At 40.2% G+C, this 19,120-nt stretch overlaps 1 protein-coding gene across 5 annotated transcripts in view; it reads left to right on the forward strand.

The window, feature by feature from the left end:
- Nucleotides 1-18,202, forward strand: part of diaph1 (diaphanous related formin 1) — a 74,388-nt gene extending 56,186 nt beyond the window's left edge. For all 5 annotated transcript variants that reach the window (XM_088380395.1, XM_088380413.1, XM_088380431.1 and 2 more), the window contains 10 exons: nt 4,252-4,350; nt 4,464-4,558; nt 4,893-4,994; nt 5,257-5,496; nt 6,019-6,148; nt 6,270-6,394; nt 6,507-6,671; nt 6,926-7,058; nt 10,424-10,513; nt 16,462-18,202. In XM_088380395.1, the coding sequence (XP_088236521.1) occupies nt 4,252-4,350; nt 4,464-4,558; nt 4,893-4,994; nt 5,257-5,496; nt 6,019-6,148; nt 6,270-6,394; nt 6,507-6,671; nt 6,926-7,058; nt 10,424-10,513; nt 16,462-16,649 (1,367 nt within the window). In that variant the 3' untranslated portion in view covers nt 16,650-18,202. The remainder of the gene's footprint in view (nt 1-4,251; nt 4,351-4,463; nt 4,559-4,892; nt 4,995-5,256; nt 5,497-6,018; nt 6,149-6,269; nt 6,395-6,506; nt 6,672-6,925; nt 7,059-10,423; nt 10,514-16,461) is intronic.
- Nucleotides 18,203-19,120: the final 918 nt, after the last annotated feature.

Genomic DNA, 19,120 nt, shown 5'->3' on the forward strand with positions numbered 1-19,120 from the left:
TATGACCTTTGGCGAGGTCCAACAAGCCCAGTCTGATCATCAGTGGGTAAAAGCATTCATATTAAACTAAAGTCAAGTACAGCCACCCTTTGACATTAACTAGAAATGAATGTATACCAATTTATTGCGTCAATTTTTATGATATCTCCCAAGTTGTTGTATTTGAAAATTCTGAACTGCAGTTGCGCTTTTCATGCGCCAGGGGAGCGCAAGGGAGCACCGTCTTAGCCCCTCCCATAAGCCGTCCCCCTGCATCCTGGCCCTCCCACATCCTGCCCCCACACCCCCTCCCCTCTGCCCCACCCTGCCATCTGGTCCTTTTCACACAATCACGCGCACGCACGCACACACACACAGTCCAGTCTTTTCTTCCCGTTTCCTTTCAGGGAGAAAAACAGGATGAAGGGTCTCTTTCAGGCTCACAGTTACCGTGGAAACCCCCTTATTCTTCTTCTGTCAAACACGCTTAGATTGCAACATGCACACACATCTATAGAGAGTGACAGCATGTTGGATATTTAAAGTTTAAAGGACCCAAGACTACAGCTGTTCCCCTGTCAGCCATACTTCTGGCCTTTTGTTTACTTTACACAAAGAATTTGGTGCCTTTTTTTCGAGGCGCAAAGTTAACTTAGCACACTCAAAAGCACAAGTTTCCCCTTTTTGTTCCCTTCAAAAAATAGTTGGCAATATATTTGTTTATGTCTTTTTATTTTCCTGAGCAGATTTTTCCAAAGAAGCTCTCATTGCACATGCACGCGCACTCTCTCACACACACACACACACACACATTGAAACTTAAAACCTTCTCCTTCGTCCCAGTTACGACAATCTCCAGGCCTGGAACGCTTTCACGAATGGAGGGGGGGAAAAAAGTTATATAAGTCTTAAAGTTGTGTTTCCCCCCCCCCCATTGTGCCTCCCGGGGGCTCATGGAAAACTTTGCTGTGCGGCATTCAGTAACGTACGTCATCTGAAAGCTTTTAGCTGGTTAAAAATAAACTACTGGCAGAAGTGATGAATTGACGAACAGACCTGGTAGAATAAGAGAAAAAAGGGAAGAGGCCATGAACATTCTTATACTGTTCATCCAACTTTGTCTTAGTATCAATATGCCCACTTTTTTTCCTTTGTTCACACAAAGCCTGGCTACCTTTTTCTCCTTTTAAGGATAGAGGAAGAGAATAGAAAGGGGGGTTAGGGGCACATACTGCTCTGCTGACTAACAGACTCCTCTTTGTGTATGTGTGCACACACACACACACACACACACACACAGACATATTGACAAGAGACCTCTGCATGACTTGGCACCTCGTGATGTTGTACATCTTTCTTTTCCTCATCCATGTCTGCTTTTTTAGTTGTAAGAAAGAAGTAGGAAGCAGAAATGAGGAATGTAGTGTCTTTTTATGGCACACACACGCATGACCATTCACACATTCACTGTCCACCCCACCCCCAAGTGTCCTCCCCATCACTCAATGCCAAGCAGCTGTTAGGCCAATTCAAGGAGACAAGAGGGGAGCGTTTCCTGGAAAAGGTGTCTTTCTGATCAAGTTCATTTACAATATAAATGTATTTCCCTATTTTAACTGTACATTTTAGTCAATTCTGTGCTGGAGTAACTCTGTCTCTCATCAGCCTGTTCCTCTCCTCCCCCACAGTGACTAAGTGCATCATGGCGCAGTGCTCCATAGCCGCCACTAGAGGTGCCATTGGCTTACAAATGGAAGATGGCTGGGCATGTGGAAACCACAGAGCAGCCATTTTACAAATTCTATTACTCCAAACCCCCATTTCATGAATCAGTCGTGATGTCAGCATGTCTCCCTCTCATTTGATTGGCTAGCAAGCAGTGGCACTGTAGTTGATGTAACGCACACGCATACAGGCACATGGTCCCTCATCATTTTTAACATATTGACCTAGTGACATGATGAAAAGGTCCCCTCTCAGATTAACGGGATTGTTTGAGATTATAGGTCACCCAGATTAGATCCTCATATGGGGTGCAGCATCTGTGTGCGTCTTCAAAGTCGATTTATGTGCAAAGTGCCCTTAATAATGAAAAATATTAAACCTGAAACTATATATTTAAAATCTTATTTATCGTATACTATTTAAATTGTGTTTATTATTCTGTTTTTTTCCCCTCTGTGTCTTGTCATGTTTGTCCTTGTGTGATGGCGACTGTACGAGCAAAACCAACAAAATAAGTTCCTTCCTCTCAGCTGTGCGGATGCTTTATATATATCTTTGGCTTTGTGTCTGTGTTTGTCTGTCTTCCTGTTTTGTCATCCAGCTCTCAGTAGGTTTCTGTATATCACTACATTAGTGACATTATGTTGTTGAATATACTAAATTATATTGTACAATATGGAATTGGACATCTATTAATTGTTATATGGCAACACAAACATGATTGTCAAAGTTTGATGACGGGAAAATGTCAGTGGACCCTTACTGAGAAGTCTGTGTCTAACTCTGTGGCCAAAAGACGAGTTTAGAAGCTCATTAGGAGGCCCGGACTGGTGAACTGTGTGGCCTCTCTGAAAACAAAGCAGCATTTGACTAAACTCGTAATGGGCTTGCTTGCATAGATGTGACAGTATGTCTGTATTTGTTGTACATGGAGACTGTTGCTGTATGATTTTAAAAAGCTTGACTGGCAGGAAACAAATATATTTAATAAAGGTCTTTTCAAGGGAGGAACATGTATAGATAGTTTTCACTCAACACATAAAACTTGAATTATAATTGTACATTGTTTCATGTTGTATATATGTAATCAGACACCCAGACAAAAAGATTTGATAAGGCCAAGCAGTTTGGTTTGTAAAATCCATTGACTTCGCCTCACTAAAGTTTTTGCATGCGATGTGGGAAAGTCCAATGTGCTTGCTCATCTTTCATCTTTTTTGTCCGCCCCACGCAAAATGACACATCCTTAGTCACAAATCTGACCTTGTCCAAGCGCGTTAACGCGGACGTGTTTGTCAAGTGTGAGCGTGTCATAAAGCGTACTGTATCTGCAAGCCTATTGCAAAAGTTAACATGCCTCATAGCTAACAAATGTCCGAGCACATTTAGCTGGCCGCAGGGACTTTTTAGCCGACATCATCTCACACCATGGTCTAACACATAAATGTCAGGGTTTTTTTGTGCAGTGAAGTCCTGATGGAAAATGAAAAATTTGGGTGGTGTTTGTATAAAGTGAGTATTGAATGGCTCGGTGAGTTGACTCAAACTAAGTCTACAAATCGAGTTGAACAGTACATTTGTGATAGTTGTGGACAGTGCTGTGAAAAAAATATTTGCCCTATTTCCAATATTTATTTGCATAGTATTTATCACACTTAAATGTTTCAAGTCGCCTTACTAATTTTAGCAGCTCTTAAAGACAACCAAGTAAATAAGAAACGTTTGTAAATGATGGTTTTATTTATCAAGGGGGTCAAATCTATGAGGCCCTGTTTGAAAAAGTAATTACCCCCTGAACCTAGTAATGTTTTTGCCACCGTGTCAACAATAACTGATATTACGGCATGGAAAACTGGTTATGAGTGTTGAGAATTTTTTTAATTAAATCATATTGGAGGGGTTTTGAGTATGAACTACCTTTTTAGTTTCATACCACACTATCTGAATCTGATTTAAATCTGGACTTTGAGTTGGTCATTCCAAAAGATGATTGCTATTATTTCAACTGGAGGTAGACTTGCTTTTGTGTTTCACTTTGTTGTCCTCCTGCATAAACTGAGTCGTTTGAGCTTCAGGGCACAAACTGAAATGTTAGAATGTTGGCCTTCAGGGTTTGGTTGTAGACATTGTTGAAGCTGTCAAACATGACCACAATATTTAACTATTGTCAGGATCTTCTTCACTTTTAACTACTATCATGTACTAAAATGTGGAGAAAAATATTTGCACAGCCGAGCGAGCCCATGAATTCCATCTCACACTTATCTTTTTACAACAAAACGTTTTTGACAGTTCTTCCCCATTTATGGGAGAAGTTTGTGGAAAATTCCTTGCTATTCTGGCATGACAGTGTCCAAATTAAACAAAGGTCCATAAGGTTTCTATGAGTTTTGGTGTGGAAGAACGTAAGACTTTCAACCACGCCAAACACCATAGAGCTGAACTAGTCACAGCAGAGATTAACATCACCTAGCTCAAGATTTGAAGTGAATTGTGGTTCAAACAAAGTCATTTAAATTAATTACTTGTCTTTGTCCTCCTCCCCAGCCAAAAAGGAACTAGAGGGTGCAGACGAAAAGAAGCAGATGCAGAAGAAGAAAGTCAAGGAGCTGAAGGTTATTGATTCAAAGTCCTCTCAAAACCTGTGTGAGTCTAAGTAACACATGCGTGCGTGTCCATACAGTTTCATCCTTGAACATATTCAACGACATTATATTCCTGTACATACAAACTTAACTCTTCTGTGCGTGTACCTGTAGCCATTTTTCTTGGATCATTCCGTCTTCCATATGAGGAAATCAAAAACTGCATCCTGGAAGTTAATGAGAAAGTCCTCACAGAGTCCATGGTTCAGGTACATTTTCCATTCTTATAACCAAAGCAACTTATTGAAATGAAAAAAAAAAAAGAAACAATTGACATACTTGAGGCTGTTGTTCCTTTTCTAGCATGCAATATGCAGTGACAGGACACTTGCACATTTGAATAAGAACTAATGCAGGAAAAGTTGTATTAACACTTCTGCTATTTCCAAATTAACAGTACTTTTAACAAGGTGTAATCAATTCAACAATACTTATTATTGGTATTGTGCCGCTCTCAATTATACTGGACGTTTGGCAAAATATTAAAACAACAAAAACAACAAAAGGTATCAGTTGTGTGGGGTTGTTTGTCTTGCTGTGTAGAACCTGATCAAACAGATGCCCGCACCAGAGCAGCTAAGTGTCCTTGGAGAGATGAAAGATGAATATGACGACTTGGCTGAGGCTGAACAGTTTGGAGTGGTGGTAAGGAGGCCCGCAGCAATATACAGAATAGTGCTTTTTGCTGGGTACTTGTAAATGACAAGGCATATGCATGTGATGCCATATTAGACATAGAATATTATGATATGCTGATAATCAAGTAATACCCTTGTTGATATATTCGTCACAGTAATGTTTCAGCTTACAAAACAGATATTGTTTTGTTTAACTGTGGAAGATGTGTCTAATGCCCGCCCCAAGTCATGCAAGCCCCCACACATCCGTCACCCATATCTTTTCCCAGATGTCTAGTGTGAAGCGGTTGGGACCACGGCTTCAGGCCATCCTGTTCAAGCTACAGTTTGAGGAGCAGTTGAACAATGTTAAACCGGATGTGGTGTCTGTGACGGCAGCCTGTGAGGAGCTCAGGAAAAGTGCCTCCTTCGCCGAGCTGCTGCAGATCATCCTTTTTCTTGGCAATTATATGAATGCAGGCTCCCGCAATGGCAAGGCCTTTGGCTTTTCCATATCATACCTATGCAAGGTAAAAAAAAGAAAAAGAAAAACAAGTGACTATAGTGTACAAAAGGCCAGTTCAACACTAGATTGCTTTTCAATGTGTCCGCCTCTCAAATGTTTTTTTTTTAGAAACCTACTACTGAAAAGATGTGATAATATGAATTGCTGCTTTTTTAAATTTTATTTTTTTAATTGATTCATTTATTTTTTACTCAACTCTTAGTGGGCATCTTTAGCTGGGTGTTATGTCTCTTAAAGTGTTTTACATTCACAGTTCATATGAGTCTTGAAGGCTTTATATGTAAGAGGGATCCAATTTAGAGGGAAGAAAATGCAGCCTAATTCAGTTTAAGAATTCTTTCGAGGTGAAAGCATGCCTACTGCGGTTTAACAAATGGAATCGGGCTCATTCATTATATACTGCATACAAGTTCATTTAAAAATTATTTTCTATTTTACAACTGTGGTAGCACCAGTGACTGGTTAGGATCAATTTATCATTATCAGCTGTATGAATGGACTCTTAACTATATTTTCATCCAATCAGCTACGTGACACAAAAACGGCTGACCTGAAGCAGACACTGCTCCACTTTCTTGCTGATGTGTGCTTGGAGCAGTACCCGCAAGTCATGAGCTTTCCTGACGAGCTCATCCATGTTGAGAAAGCCAGCAGAGGTACACTGGACATCAAAGTGATCTGTGTTGTTCTCCTTTTCCATTCATCGTTTGAAACAAACACAACAAAATGATGAGTCATATGCATTAAAAGAAATTGTCTTTTTTTTTCTCATCATAGTTTCTGCAGAGACTCTTCAGAAAAATGTAGAAATGATGGGTCGTCAGATCAAGAACCTGGAGAAAGACATCGAAACCTTCCCTCCTGCACAAAATGACAAGGACCTATTTGTGGAGAAGATGTCGATATCCTTGTTATCTGTTTGACTGTAATCATTCAGCAGTTGAATCAGTCCTGAAATTGTCATAAAAAGGTATGGGGATGGTTATTATGTTTTCCTTAATTCAGCGTATTTACAATTTTGTAAACGGTGCACGAGAACAGTATGAGAAGCTGGATCTGATGCTTAAAAATATGGAGAAGCAATACAACGACCTGGGAGAATATTTTGTTTTCGACCCGAGAAAAATATCCGTGGAGGAGTTCTTTGGGGATCTCAACAACTTTAAGAACATGTTCCAGGTGTGTTTTTATTCATACAAAGTGCCAATTGTGTTAACTGAACAGAGGAAGTGAGTTTACATAAATTTGAAAGTCTTTTGATTCTGCATCAACTGTGTCTGAAGCTTGTTATTAACCTACCTGTACGTCCTAGATTTGAAGTGTTGTTTCCCAAACCAATCTAAAAATATCTTATTTCAAACAATCAAAGATATTCTATGTCGAAACTATATATATATATATATATATATATGTTTTTCACTGTCCTTCATCAGCAAGCAGTGAAGGATAATCAGAAGAGGAAGGAAGCAGAAGAAAAGATCAAAAGGGCCAAGCTGGCAAGGGAAAAGGCTGAGAGGGAAAAACAGGAGAAACTCAAAAAGAAACAGCTCCTGGACATCAACACAGGTGACTTTAGAAAGAAAAACATACCCTCTTACCTTGTTATTTCTTCTATCCTCCAGTTGGGGGCAGTCAGAGTCCACACTTCACTTCAGCATTCTTGTGTGTGTCCATGTATGTGTGTGTTTGTGTGAGAGTTTGACAAACCGATCACAATTTAAAGACCAGAGATAATCTAATGTGAATGACTTACTTTAAAAAGTATTAATAAAGCTTTTCAGAAAGCAAGTTCAAAGAGGGCACATTATAAGGAAATTGCTTGACCTATTTCTAACTCTTGCAAACAACAAAGCTGCATTCACACAATATGTTTTTTATGACAGAAAAAAATCTAGTGTGCTAAAAATACGTACAGCCATAGTCATCCCTTTGTCCACAGAAAGAATCCCCCTTGGCACATTCATACAGATACTCTTTCTCCCACTCTAATTGTGACCTAGTTTCATTTCATTCTTTCTCCGTGGCTCCACTTGGGCATCTCCAAGGAGTCCATAATTCCTTATACACTAATGCCCATGTCCATCCTTTTTATATAAATGCTGTGAATATCTGTGTGCACATATTTGTTTTATAGACATTGTTCATAAACGGTGTCATCAAAAGTTCTATCGAGCTTCCCCTCACTTTAATATTAATATACATTAATATATTCAAATAATATATTCACATATATTAAAATATATATTAATATATTAAGATTATGTATTTTGTCTACATATAGAATAGCATTTTTGTCATACATCTACATAGGAAGTGTGTGATTTTGTGTGGTCCCCAGTAGCACTGATGAAAAATTGTGACCCTCAACATTTAAAATGCCCTTCCCTGACCTATAGGCTCCACATGTGATGTCATCTGTGCAATAGACATATGAGGCTAGGGTTTTATTGTTTAAAACAAGAGTATTAGCTTGCATTGTGCCTCGATCTAGCATGTGAGTGCAAATAATAGAGCTTGAAAAGTGTGTGTGCGTGCGTGCGTGTGAGTATGAAGGTTGGAGCTCATTTAAATACAGGTGGCATATTTGAATTCCTTGGGTCACCTAACCACCCCCCGCCCCTTGAATTCAACCACACACAAATACACACACCTGCTCTTTGTGCTGTATTTGTTTATAACCCTCATACTGGATGGCTACGACACAATGGTTGCTTTCAGCAATGACACATTCGCATGTTCCCTTTGTCCTTGTTTCCTTCTATTTTTTTTATCCTTCTTGTCTACTATTGTAGTCTTATCTCATGAAATCACTGAATGTTCTTCTTTCACATTCGCTCCCTATCTCTGTCTGCATAGCACCCCTGTTGTTGATTAAACCCTGGAAGGTCAGGTTGTGACTTTGGATTTGTTTTAACAGTCAAATAGTAGTGAAGGCTGTGGATGATGGTTAACCCCCCCCCCCCCCCACACACACACACACACACACACACCACATTTGTGCATGTGTGTGTGTGTGTAGCATATCAGTCCTCTAAATTATATGTACTTAAAGCTGATGAAAATAACTTCAGATCATATGTGCGCGGATCAGTACCAGGGAGAGTCCACAATATCGTCAATGCGCTGACATGGAACTTTCCACATGTTGTGGGAAAAACAGTGGTCTCATCCCAACAATGCAAATAGGTTGTTTCGTATTCCTGCAACTAGGTGTCAGTAGAATCTGCAAAAGCTACTGCATGGGTTTGAAAGGAAGGGGTGTGTGCATCTGTGACCTACACGCCTACTCAAATACTGGTATGGGAACCACCGCTGGGAGTGCTCATGCTCCACGCAAGAGCTTGAGTGGCCAGGATGGGGGAGGGTATGGAGAAGCGGAGATTGGAGCAGCTGCTCTGTTGAGGCTTACACACACACACACACACAGATTTGTTTCTTGATGTAGAGGTTAGAGGGAGAGGTTGAGGCGAGAACAAGATGAAGGCACGGGTGTAAAAGGGACTTTGATGACGAAAATCCCAATCACTCCACAATTTATTGTACTGCGCTATTCAGCTTGTCTCTGATTTTCACCAACTTCTGAATGATCGACAACCAGGGGTCTATTGCTCCATGCAGGATGTTGCCCTCACATTTTGTATGTGCTAGATTGTATTTTTGTCAATAGATTGGCTTCAGACAGTCATCTTTTACAGCTCTCGTGGACTAATGCTATTACTCAGATTAATCTGTATTATGTTCTTAGCGGCCTGCGGCAGGATCTTAAGAACAAGACTTTTCTAGTGCATGTGTGGACATGTAAAAAGCTTCAACTGTGGCCATGACCTTTTATAATCCCTCTTCTTCATGTTAACTGGATGGAACAGTGAATTAAAAGAGTGCATGTTTATTATCATGTACTGGAATAATTAGACCGATTGTTGACCCTTGAGAAAGCAAATAAAAGCCTCCATTCAGTGAAAGAAAGATGTCTTTATCTAAGAGTTTTGCTCAAGGCCAGACAGCGCCTAAACAACTGTGTTTACACTGCTATGCAATGCTTTTGCACTGGTGGTTTAAAGCAACCATGTGATTAGTCTAAGCAGACTTGTGTCGAATCTGCTTCCCTCCAAGGTGGAAAAACATGGCCTACATCACCATGAAGCATCAGTGTAGTTACTGGCCATCAGCACTGGATGGTGTATGTGAGCCATTGAAAGGAAATGTGTGAGGCTTCCTCTGACGTGCCAGGGGAAGCTGCAAGCCATCTGCAGCATGGCTTATGGCAAGATTTGTGTGTGCATGTCTGTGTGTGTGCACGCATGCAACTGTGGGGGTTGGCGGGTAGCGACATAAACCTTTAACCCCACTGCCTTCTTCCTCTCGTCCTATTCAGAAATAATTTAAACCATCTGCCCTCCCTGCAGAGCTGTGCCACTAAATCCTCACGCTGACACACATTTTTACACCGTTGAGGATCCGTCAAAAACACACACTCGCATACAGCCTGATTGAGATTTATTAAAAGATACAAATAAATCTAAATTGCATCTATGATTACTTTTCAGCCAATATCGTAACAAATGTAGGCAACCCTTATTCCTTTCCCAGTGTTTAGAGCTTTGTCAGTGTTAAAAAATATATATATTGAACTTTCTTCTACCAGCAAAATATATTATGAAGCTGCAGTTAGAGCACAGCACACCATCGAGGTCAATGCCTATCTGGGTTAATGTGGCGCATCATACAACATGGCCGCCTGGTGAAAAACAAACGTCCCCCTGCCCACGTGGTTCCCAGATTACTGAAAGGCAGACAGCATAGCAAAACTCCTCAAAATTAGAATGTATTTGTTGTTTGCAAATGGGAAGAATGTGGGAAAAAAAGTGCATGTCCTCATTAGTAATTTTTTCTTGATGCATAGCTCATGTTGGGTTTTGATGTGCTTTCAGAGGGTGATGAAACCGGCATAATGGATGGCCTCTTGGAGGCACTGCAGTCTGGCGCTGCTTTCAGGAGAAAGAGAGGACCCCGGCCAGCAGGTATACTTCTGTGCACATGCAATTTTTTGTTACTTTGTTTCGTGGTTGTCTTTTTTATGTCTATTGCTGTTTTTATAATTTGTTATCTGGGGATTTTTGGTTTTTTTTTAAAAACTATTATAAGCATATTCAGGTTTTTGTGGATGCGCAGCCAATGTTACCTTTTTAAAAGCATTGCTGTCTGCATATAAACGTAATGTGTGAAGCGGCCAAAAAAAGTTTAGTTTTGCGGTGAATTTTTTTTGTATTGTAGCATCTTTTTTGAGATAGCGAATGTTGCTGTAGAAACGACAGAAACAGAATTGCTCAGGCGTACACAAATATTCCGCCATTTTAGATTTGTTCTTGACAGTCAGCAGGAGTGAATGGATAAGATGGTAATTGCTTTAGTTCACGATAGTTGCACCAGCTCAGCAAAACATTGCTATACATATCTTGTCACTACAAGGATCCAGCCTTTCTGGGTCTATAAGCACCAACACAAATGAGAACATTGCCACCATCGATGGAACTCCCGTGCTTTGCTGTATGTTCAATTTTTTACACCGAACTTCACCACAAAGTAATTTTTCACTACCCGAATTGTTAATGTGTACGTGCAGGTCCTGTACCTTGGGTACCTGCATGTTTAGCTCTAAGCAGCATTTCTCTTGAGCTCATAATTTATATTTATGCTTTGAACAATTAATATAGACACATTTTATGACTTTTAGGGTCACATCAATTATTTGCACTGTTGTACTTTATTCTGAAGTTTTCTTCTAGCCATTGTTCAGTCTATAAGCCCAAAGTTAGCAAGCTTTGAAATATGAGTCATTAAGTGCCCATTGTTGAAAATAGCCCAAGTACTTGTGTGTGCGTGCGCGAGCATTCACACACACAATGGTATGAGTCTGTGCAACTCTATCCCACCGTCAATAAAAGCCAGATGTGAAGCGGTGCCTCAGTTGGAGGGTAGACTGCATTCTTTCAGCCTTCTTGATTTTTGTGCTTAGCAAAGAAGAGCAAAATCAAAATGAAATGCACGTTAACATCACAACAGTTGCTGTTGCAAGAGTTTCTTTGTTGTCCACAATGGCAATTGGATAAGTTATTTTACTGAAAAGATAGCAGTCAACCTGACAGAAATGAAAAACATAGGGAGTAGATTGGCTAGCTGTATAGCCAGTCCCCCATAATGTTGTTTTGCTGCCTCACGTCTCACAAGAAAAAGCAGAATATGTGTAATAGACACAGAGCGTGCATAGCTGTGGTGGGAAGAAGAAAAAATTGTCGACGGAGATCGCATTTCGTCTTAAACCCTCCCTAATTTCTCACTTTGACCGTGAAGTTTAACCACTGGTCAGTAATTTCCATGCCTTTATGGGGGCGGTGTTATGTGTTGGCTTTGTCCAGTGAACGTAGCTACTATTTTACAACAACTTGCAAGTACTTCTCATCTTGTTGACTGTGTGGGAGTTGCTGTTTACCATAAAGAGTAGGCTTTTCCTTTTTGGCTTTGGCAGAGTGCGAGTCAGAGTGCTTCGTTTAGCAAACGTGACTCAGGAGGTTCATTTGGTCTTTGGCTCAACTGATATGTATGGGACACCACCGGAACCACAGGCTTACTCCCTCAGTAAACTTAAAAAGCTCCACTGTGTGCTTATGATCATGGAAATATGAGTATAAATATATTGTTTTATTGTGCACCTACAAAATACTTTGCCTCCTGTGCATACCCCTCTGCAACAAACATCCCAGTGTGAGGTTAAAAGACCTAAGTGAGGGCCTATTGAGTGTGTAGCACGCTCATTTTGTCCCAGCACTGAGACTGAATGTGAAGCCATGAGGCTGTGCAAGCTATATAGTCTTCACCTTTGACCTGTACCTCACCTCACTGTGGGTATTTGTGCTGCTTGTATGGAAAGAGTGGGCAGCCTAGGGTACTCCCAGCTGTCTAACCCCCTCCCTCTGCCCACTGCTCAAACACAAGCAGACAAAACACACCCAGCAGATGTCTGCATGCCAACACAAAGAGACACATGTGTGTTGGAATACCAATAGGCGCTCTTTGTCATATTGCACAGAGCAGATACCACTGTATGTTTTTTCCAACTCTTACAGGTCTCTTCGGGTTGTTACTTCACGGTCTGTTAATGTCATGTGAATACCGACCTGCAACTTAATTTAATGCAATATATTAGCTATGTAGAGGAATGCCTCTAATCACTCCTCACCAAGCCATCTGCTCGGTCATGACCCGCATCCAATCAGTGCGGCGACCAGTTGACAAAGCACCAATCGACACAAAGCAGCACAGTCGATGCGGATGGCAACAATGGAGGCACACGCTGCCTCTGCACACCGTCTGGCCCTATAGAAAAGCCATTCTCTTTCATAGACGTTCACACAAGGGAAACAATCGCGTTCATTGGGGAGCGCGTTCATTGATCATCCCATTGTTAAAGCAGGCGTGACATCAGACACACTTTTAACACCCACCAACACAATCAGCGAATATACAGTGTTTATACAGTTGACACACACCTGTTCAGGGTTTTTTTTTTTTATATCAAAGGGAAGTCACGTAAAAAAAAATCTTGGCATGGTCAGTTATTTACATTTTTAACATTTTCTGTCTTTTCTCTCATTATTTCAATTTTCCTTCTCTGTAAAACAAACGTAAGCGCGTCGTGCCTCATTAATAACAGTTTCACATGTTTGTATGAGACAAAATATCCAATGAAAGTCTGTTTATTTCTAACTTTGAACTCAATCGAAAAACTGAAATGATGTGAATACATAGATATGCACACCATCTTTGACTGAGAATATTTAGGATTGATTAATCAATCGCATTCAAACTTTGGCAAAATAGTAGCCGGCATACACCTGCCACCATTCAAAGTGCCTCTGATTAACGTGAAATACATTTCAATTATTCTAGCATGCGTTTACTATTTTTTTCCCTATTTTTCACAATTTGTTGCATGCCAACACTGACAGGAACATATGTCGAACAGTTCATAATTCCATCCACCACCCGGGAAAAATAGCACCCCAAATTTATTTGCAACATTTTAGTAGGCTGCCACCACATATTAGTTGTTTATAGTTGTTTATTTTTAATCACCCCCTCTAACATCTCTTAAATAATATACAAATATTTGAGTTGCGGAAGTTTCCTGGCCCCATTAATGGTGGAAAAATCTTTGAAACAATTGATCTTGGTCTACTTTGTTTGAGACAGGACATAAGCCTAGCGTTTGAACAGGGGTGTGTAGACTTTTTAGCCAAGCACATGCATGCACTAGCACTGACCATGTTTGCTGATGTCACTGCTGAAGCTACGTGTTACACAGTGGCGCCAGAGGAGGGGGCTCCAGGTCCCCGCTAAACTAGACATGTGTATGGACAAGACATACTGTGCTCAAATCTGACTCTGGCTTTACCATAGTTGCTGTTCTAGTACAGATGGATGCTTGTTTCCTTTTTTTAGATTTGGTAGTCTGAATATTGCAATATTATCACACCTCATCATCACTTTATAGATATATCTTCTAATCTTTTTCCCCTCGCCATGCGTCTTCCGGACTATAATGTGTTGCAGATGGTCTTTTCCCATTAGACCCCTCCAAGCTACCCTTCAGTGTTTAAACGAACCCGTATAGTGGCCGCACCCACATGTAGACTAATCTTTTGATCTGAGTCTCGACATCCCAGTTCACGCTTACTGCGCAACCGGGCGTCATGCCAAGTCAAAGCATCAGCTACTTTGGTGAGTAAGACATTCTGAGGACATCCTCTGTTTGTAGCACCACTTGTTCAAAGATTTGGGAAATAATGTAGTACTTCATTCGTCCAACTATCCCCCTGAGCCCACAGGAGGCGTCTAGACTGTAGGAGCACAATTATCACGCTGAGTACGCTCAACCTTATTCTCTCATGTAAAATCAGAGCTAACATACTTTAAATTTTCCACTTGATTCTAAATGGTGTTTCATCAGTTCAGTCAATTCATATTGTATCTTCTACCATGTGTCCAACAGTGATTAAGCATCACTCAAACATGGTGTTCTGAACGAGTGGCCTGTTTTGCACAAAAAATACTAACATGTTAATATATAATGTACTACAAAAACCAAATGGCTGTCTGGCAAAATGAATTATATCGTAATAAAGCTTGAACTTGAGCTGTTAATGACTTAAGCAAGTCAACTCTGAAGATGGCTCTCATTCTGAAACTTTCTGCTTTTAGGTGCTTCAGAATGAAATTGCACTTCTAACTTTAAATGCCACCTATCACTCAGGTGCTCCTGCTCAAGTTACTTGCTGTAATAAATGACATTTTGCAAATCTACTCGCATTCTTTCACTTGTCACTCTGCAAGCAGTTTGTCAATATTCTTCCCTTTTCCATACAGCCCTCTCTTCCCGAGTTGTATCCGCATACTCCATGGTGTCCTGTTATCATCATCTTTCTTGTGAGAGATGAAGAGGGGAGCAGAGTTTTGCTCTCCCCCTGGATTTTCTGTCACTGACATGAAACACCACCCACACTGACCCATACGATCTCTATTTTTGGGTCATGCATATATATTTACAGTCTGAAGGAGAGAATGCTTTTTTAAAATGTGCTGCTGTATATATCATTAGTAAAGTGATCTGTAGGGAGAAAAAGAGTGTATGAGGAAATAGACGCAGCTCAGTGATGACATTGTAGATTTCTATTTTGAAACATCTCACAATGCTTCTCTCCTCTTTCCTTCCCAGACTCCATAGTGTCTTTATCGCAGCTTATTCTGGAGACATGATCGGTAACTGGGTTTTGTTATTTAACCACCATAGAGTAAAAATGACAGGTTTGGTTTTGGGGTGACGTCTGTGTTACCGTGTTTCACTTTGCATGTGTGGTTTGCATCGTCACAACACTGACAAGAGTTCCTGTGACAAACTGTGACATAAACAAATATAAACACTCCAATGCAATCTCCCCCTGACCTATTTAATTCAAAATGGCTGCTGCTGTTGCGCCGCTGCCCGAAGAGTGTGTGGGAGAGCAGGTAGGAGAAGAGACGACAGCTTTTCTTCCTCAAGCTCGTTTCTAAACACCTCCCTACCCTCTGTCAGCTCTACAACGACTTAATTCTGTCATCCATGATGGATCCGCACAACTTCTCACTCCTTTAATCCACACATAAAAGTGTGCCACTAAGCTGTCCGGTATGTGTGTCATGGTAATAATGCATGTGCCAGTGTGTTGTCCACGATACTAAAACTCTATCAAAGCAGTTTTACAAGACTAGACAAGATATTAGATAGTGTTCTTTCTATTTCCAATTGGGAATAGGAATAAAAAAAAGACTTATTTTTTCCAAGTTTTAAAAAAATTTACAATTACAGATTATCATCATTCAATTTTAGACTCGGTTAAAAAAAAAAGTCTAAATTTTAAAAATGAGCCTAGAGGTTGACTTAATTTTACTATTTTATCGGTCGTATGATGAGTATAATAAAGCTGTTAGCTTATTAGCTGTTGCAGTCTGTCAACGGATACTGAATCACACAGTTCCTTGCACACATCTGTTGAGAAGAATGAAAAGAATGTTCAAGTGATTTGCCCCAACTTCGCATCAAGTGACAATGCATGATTAGAAACATACAACAAGCAGATTACACTTCTGCATAATATATTAATGAACATAAGAAATTAAGTGCACTCTGATTGTGTCAGTCAAAACTGAAGTAAATGTTAATGTTGTAGCAACACCCTAGCATGTTTGCATGCACGTGTGTGAGTTTGCAGTGATGAAAATTGTTTGTTTCATAATGACAGAAGACAAGGTGAATGTCGTTAAACGACACTTGTGTCATGCCTGCATTGACTTGTTATGACTTCAACTATAGTTCTCACGGCCTGCATGTTTTCTGATGTCACTCGCTCACGTTGTGTTTGCTGCTCTTTTTCAGGCAACCACAGAAGAGCCGGTCATGCGGTGACCAACATCCTGGCCAAAGAACTGTTACAGGAAGACGATCTTTCATCAAGCGTGTCATCCATCAAGATGGGGAAGTTTGATGAGAAGGATGAGCACAAGATAGAAGCGGGGGATTCATTAGAGGAGCTACTGGAAGCTGCGTCTCCTCGCTCCAGTTAGACTATTTGGGCACATTTTTTTGCTTTGTTTTCTTTTATGTGTAATTGTCACATGCATCTAAGCAAGTTTGCCTCTCATTGCTGGAGCCTATATTGATCTAAAATCGAAATTAACCATCATCACACACTTGCTGTAATCGTCCGGGATGATAAATGCCCCTCATTCTGCCAAGTTTGAGTTTTGCCACTTTTGATAACATACACTGTCCCGCACTTGTCTATACGTTTTGTCTGTTTCTTCACCGTAGTTCTTAATCACTTAATTCACAGCTCGATCGTTAAAAGATCGTCTCAGAGGAGGGATTCACTTTTATTTCCCAAATTTTCTCAAACGTCAGGCACATAAGAGCTGCTTCAAATGATTAGTTTTGAATGCGCCATGAATTGTCTATAATAGTTTTTGTAATCTTGACATGATTTTGCTGTATATTGTTTGATGTATTCTACATTGTTGTTTGTAAATGCCGATGATTCCACCGTGTTGCTGGAAAAAGTGCCAATGAGTTGGAGTCCAGTGTCATTTCACTCAGTCACAGCTTGCCCAGTAGCAGCTCTCACAGTTGGTGAATGATTTTGTTCATTTTTTTTTTTCCTTCATGACATCTATAAGGGATGATGCACCTAAAGGAAACTGGCACAGTCGAATGATATAAACATTCCTTTCAATTTGCCCGCTGTGTTATTAAAGAAAGTTCTTGCACAGAGTAAGCAAATTCCAAATGTCTTTGCCTGGGCCACATTAGTTTGGAAACACCCTTTCAAAAAGCAGTTTACAAGCCCGTGTGCTTTTTTGACTGTGTAATGCGAGTCGTCTATTTTGAGTTCCCACTTATGTGTGTTTGTGCATGTTTTCTGTAATTGTGGCGCCCACCACTCTGTCATAAATTCCAGGTCGCCAATGATAGCATGATGAATGAATAGACACCACACCCAGCACTCGGCTACTCACATTGAGACAACGGAAAATATGCAATGTCTGTTATATTCCTATGCAAACAACTACTGTAATGTACTTTTGCCGTTTTCTGATGACTTCCAACTGGACGGACTGATATCAACTTGCTGATTCTAGCTCTCACTCCTCCACAAGTCAAAGCTAGTTTACAATTGGTGACATGGAGGAGTGGAGATGACAAAGGTGGTATTGGTGTTCAGGTAGGTAATCCTTGTTGTGGTCACCTGCTGGGGTTCCTCTTATTTGCACACTTGTAATGATAATGACACACCGGGTCTCACCGAAGAATCCAAACCTGCTCTAACTGGTGTTCAGCTCTACGTCTGTGTGTGTGCAAGATACTGGAATGTGGCTCATTTCATCATTAAAGAGAGGGACATACAATAAAAAGGAAAGCATCACTGGAATGTATGTTTTGTTCTAATTTGAGTCCCCCTTACCTATTTTAAACAGATTTGTTGTTTAATTTTACAGTTGATTATTTTTTTATCTTGTGAATTACATGTGCTTTGCTTTTTTTCCCCAGAGTTTGCTTTATGTATTTACAACGATGCACATTTCTGTTTGCTACACAGAACAATTAAAATGTCTTCAAGTAATTCATGTTTTTTTTGTTGTTTTTAATCCTACTTTGATTTAGGGAACATACATGAACAAACATCTTAAGGTTGCTTATTTAACTTATTGTGAATTCCAACTACCGTATTTTCCGGACTATAAATTGCAGTTTTTTTTCATAGTTTGGTATGACTTATACTCAGAAGCGACATTGATGTGTGAAATTAACACATATCATTCCACATGTTATTTTCACACTAAACCGCAAGGGGGCGCTCTAGGCCTGTAGAACAATTGGAACTGCAACTGACAATGAGTCTGACGTAAGCGTAAAAGAGGATGCCCCGCATCTTCTACTTCCAGGGTTAGCGGAGCTGTTTATAAGTGACACAGAGGATGAATATTTCGTTAGATTTAATGATTTGGAGTGACACAGATGATTCGATAAACTTGTTCGAATGTTATTTATGCTACAGTTATTCGAATAACTCTTAATATGTTACGTCAGGCACGTTCACAGTTTCTCGTTTGTGTTTATGTAATATATACGTTACGTCAGGCACGTTCTTAGTTCCTTGTTTATGTAATGGTAGCATACCGAACCGTTCAACCTGTTGTTGCCCATTCTATTTTTTATTTTAAATTGCCTTTCAAGACGACCTGTCTGTTCTTGTTGTTGGATTTTTTTCTTCTTTATTATGCATTTTATGGCTGGTGCGACTTATAGACCAGAAAATACAGTAAATTCCACTTCATCTGGAGTCTTTTTAGTGAGGCGATCATGTATTGCTCAGTCTCCTCTAGTCTCCGCGAGACATTTTGGGAGTGAAAATGGCAGAAAGTTACTGCACTCTGCAAAGCCATCATTTTATTGCCAGAAGACAGTGGAGGAATGTATAAACAGTGGAAAGTACTTTCACAGATGCATTCCAGGCTCACTGCAGCTCCAAAGATTCCAA

This window comes from Syngnathus floridae, chromosome 1 (assembly GCF_059516105.1).
Source record: "Syngnathus floridae isolate MCC-2025c chromosome 1, RoL_Sflo_1.0, whole genome shotgun sequence".
Taxonomy (NCBI): Eukaryota; Metazoa; Chordata; class Actinopteri; order Syngnathiformes; family Syngnathidae; genus Syngnathus; species Syngnathus floridae.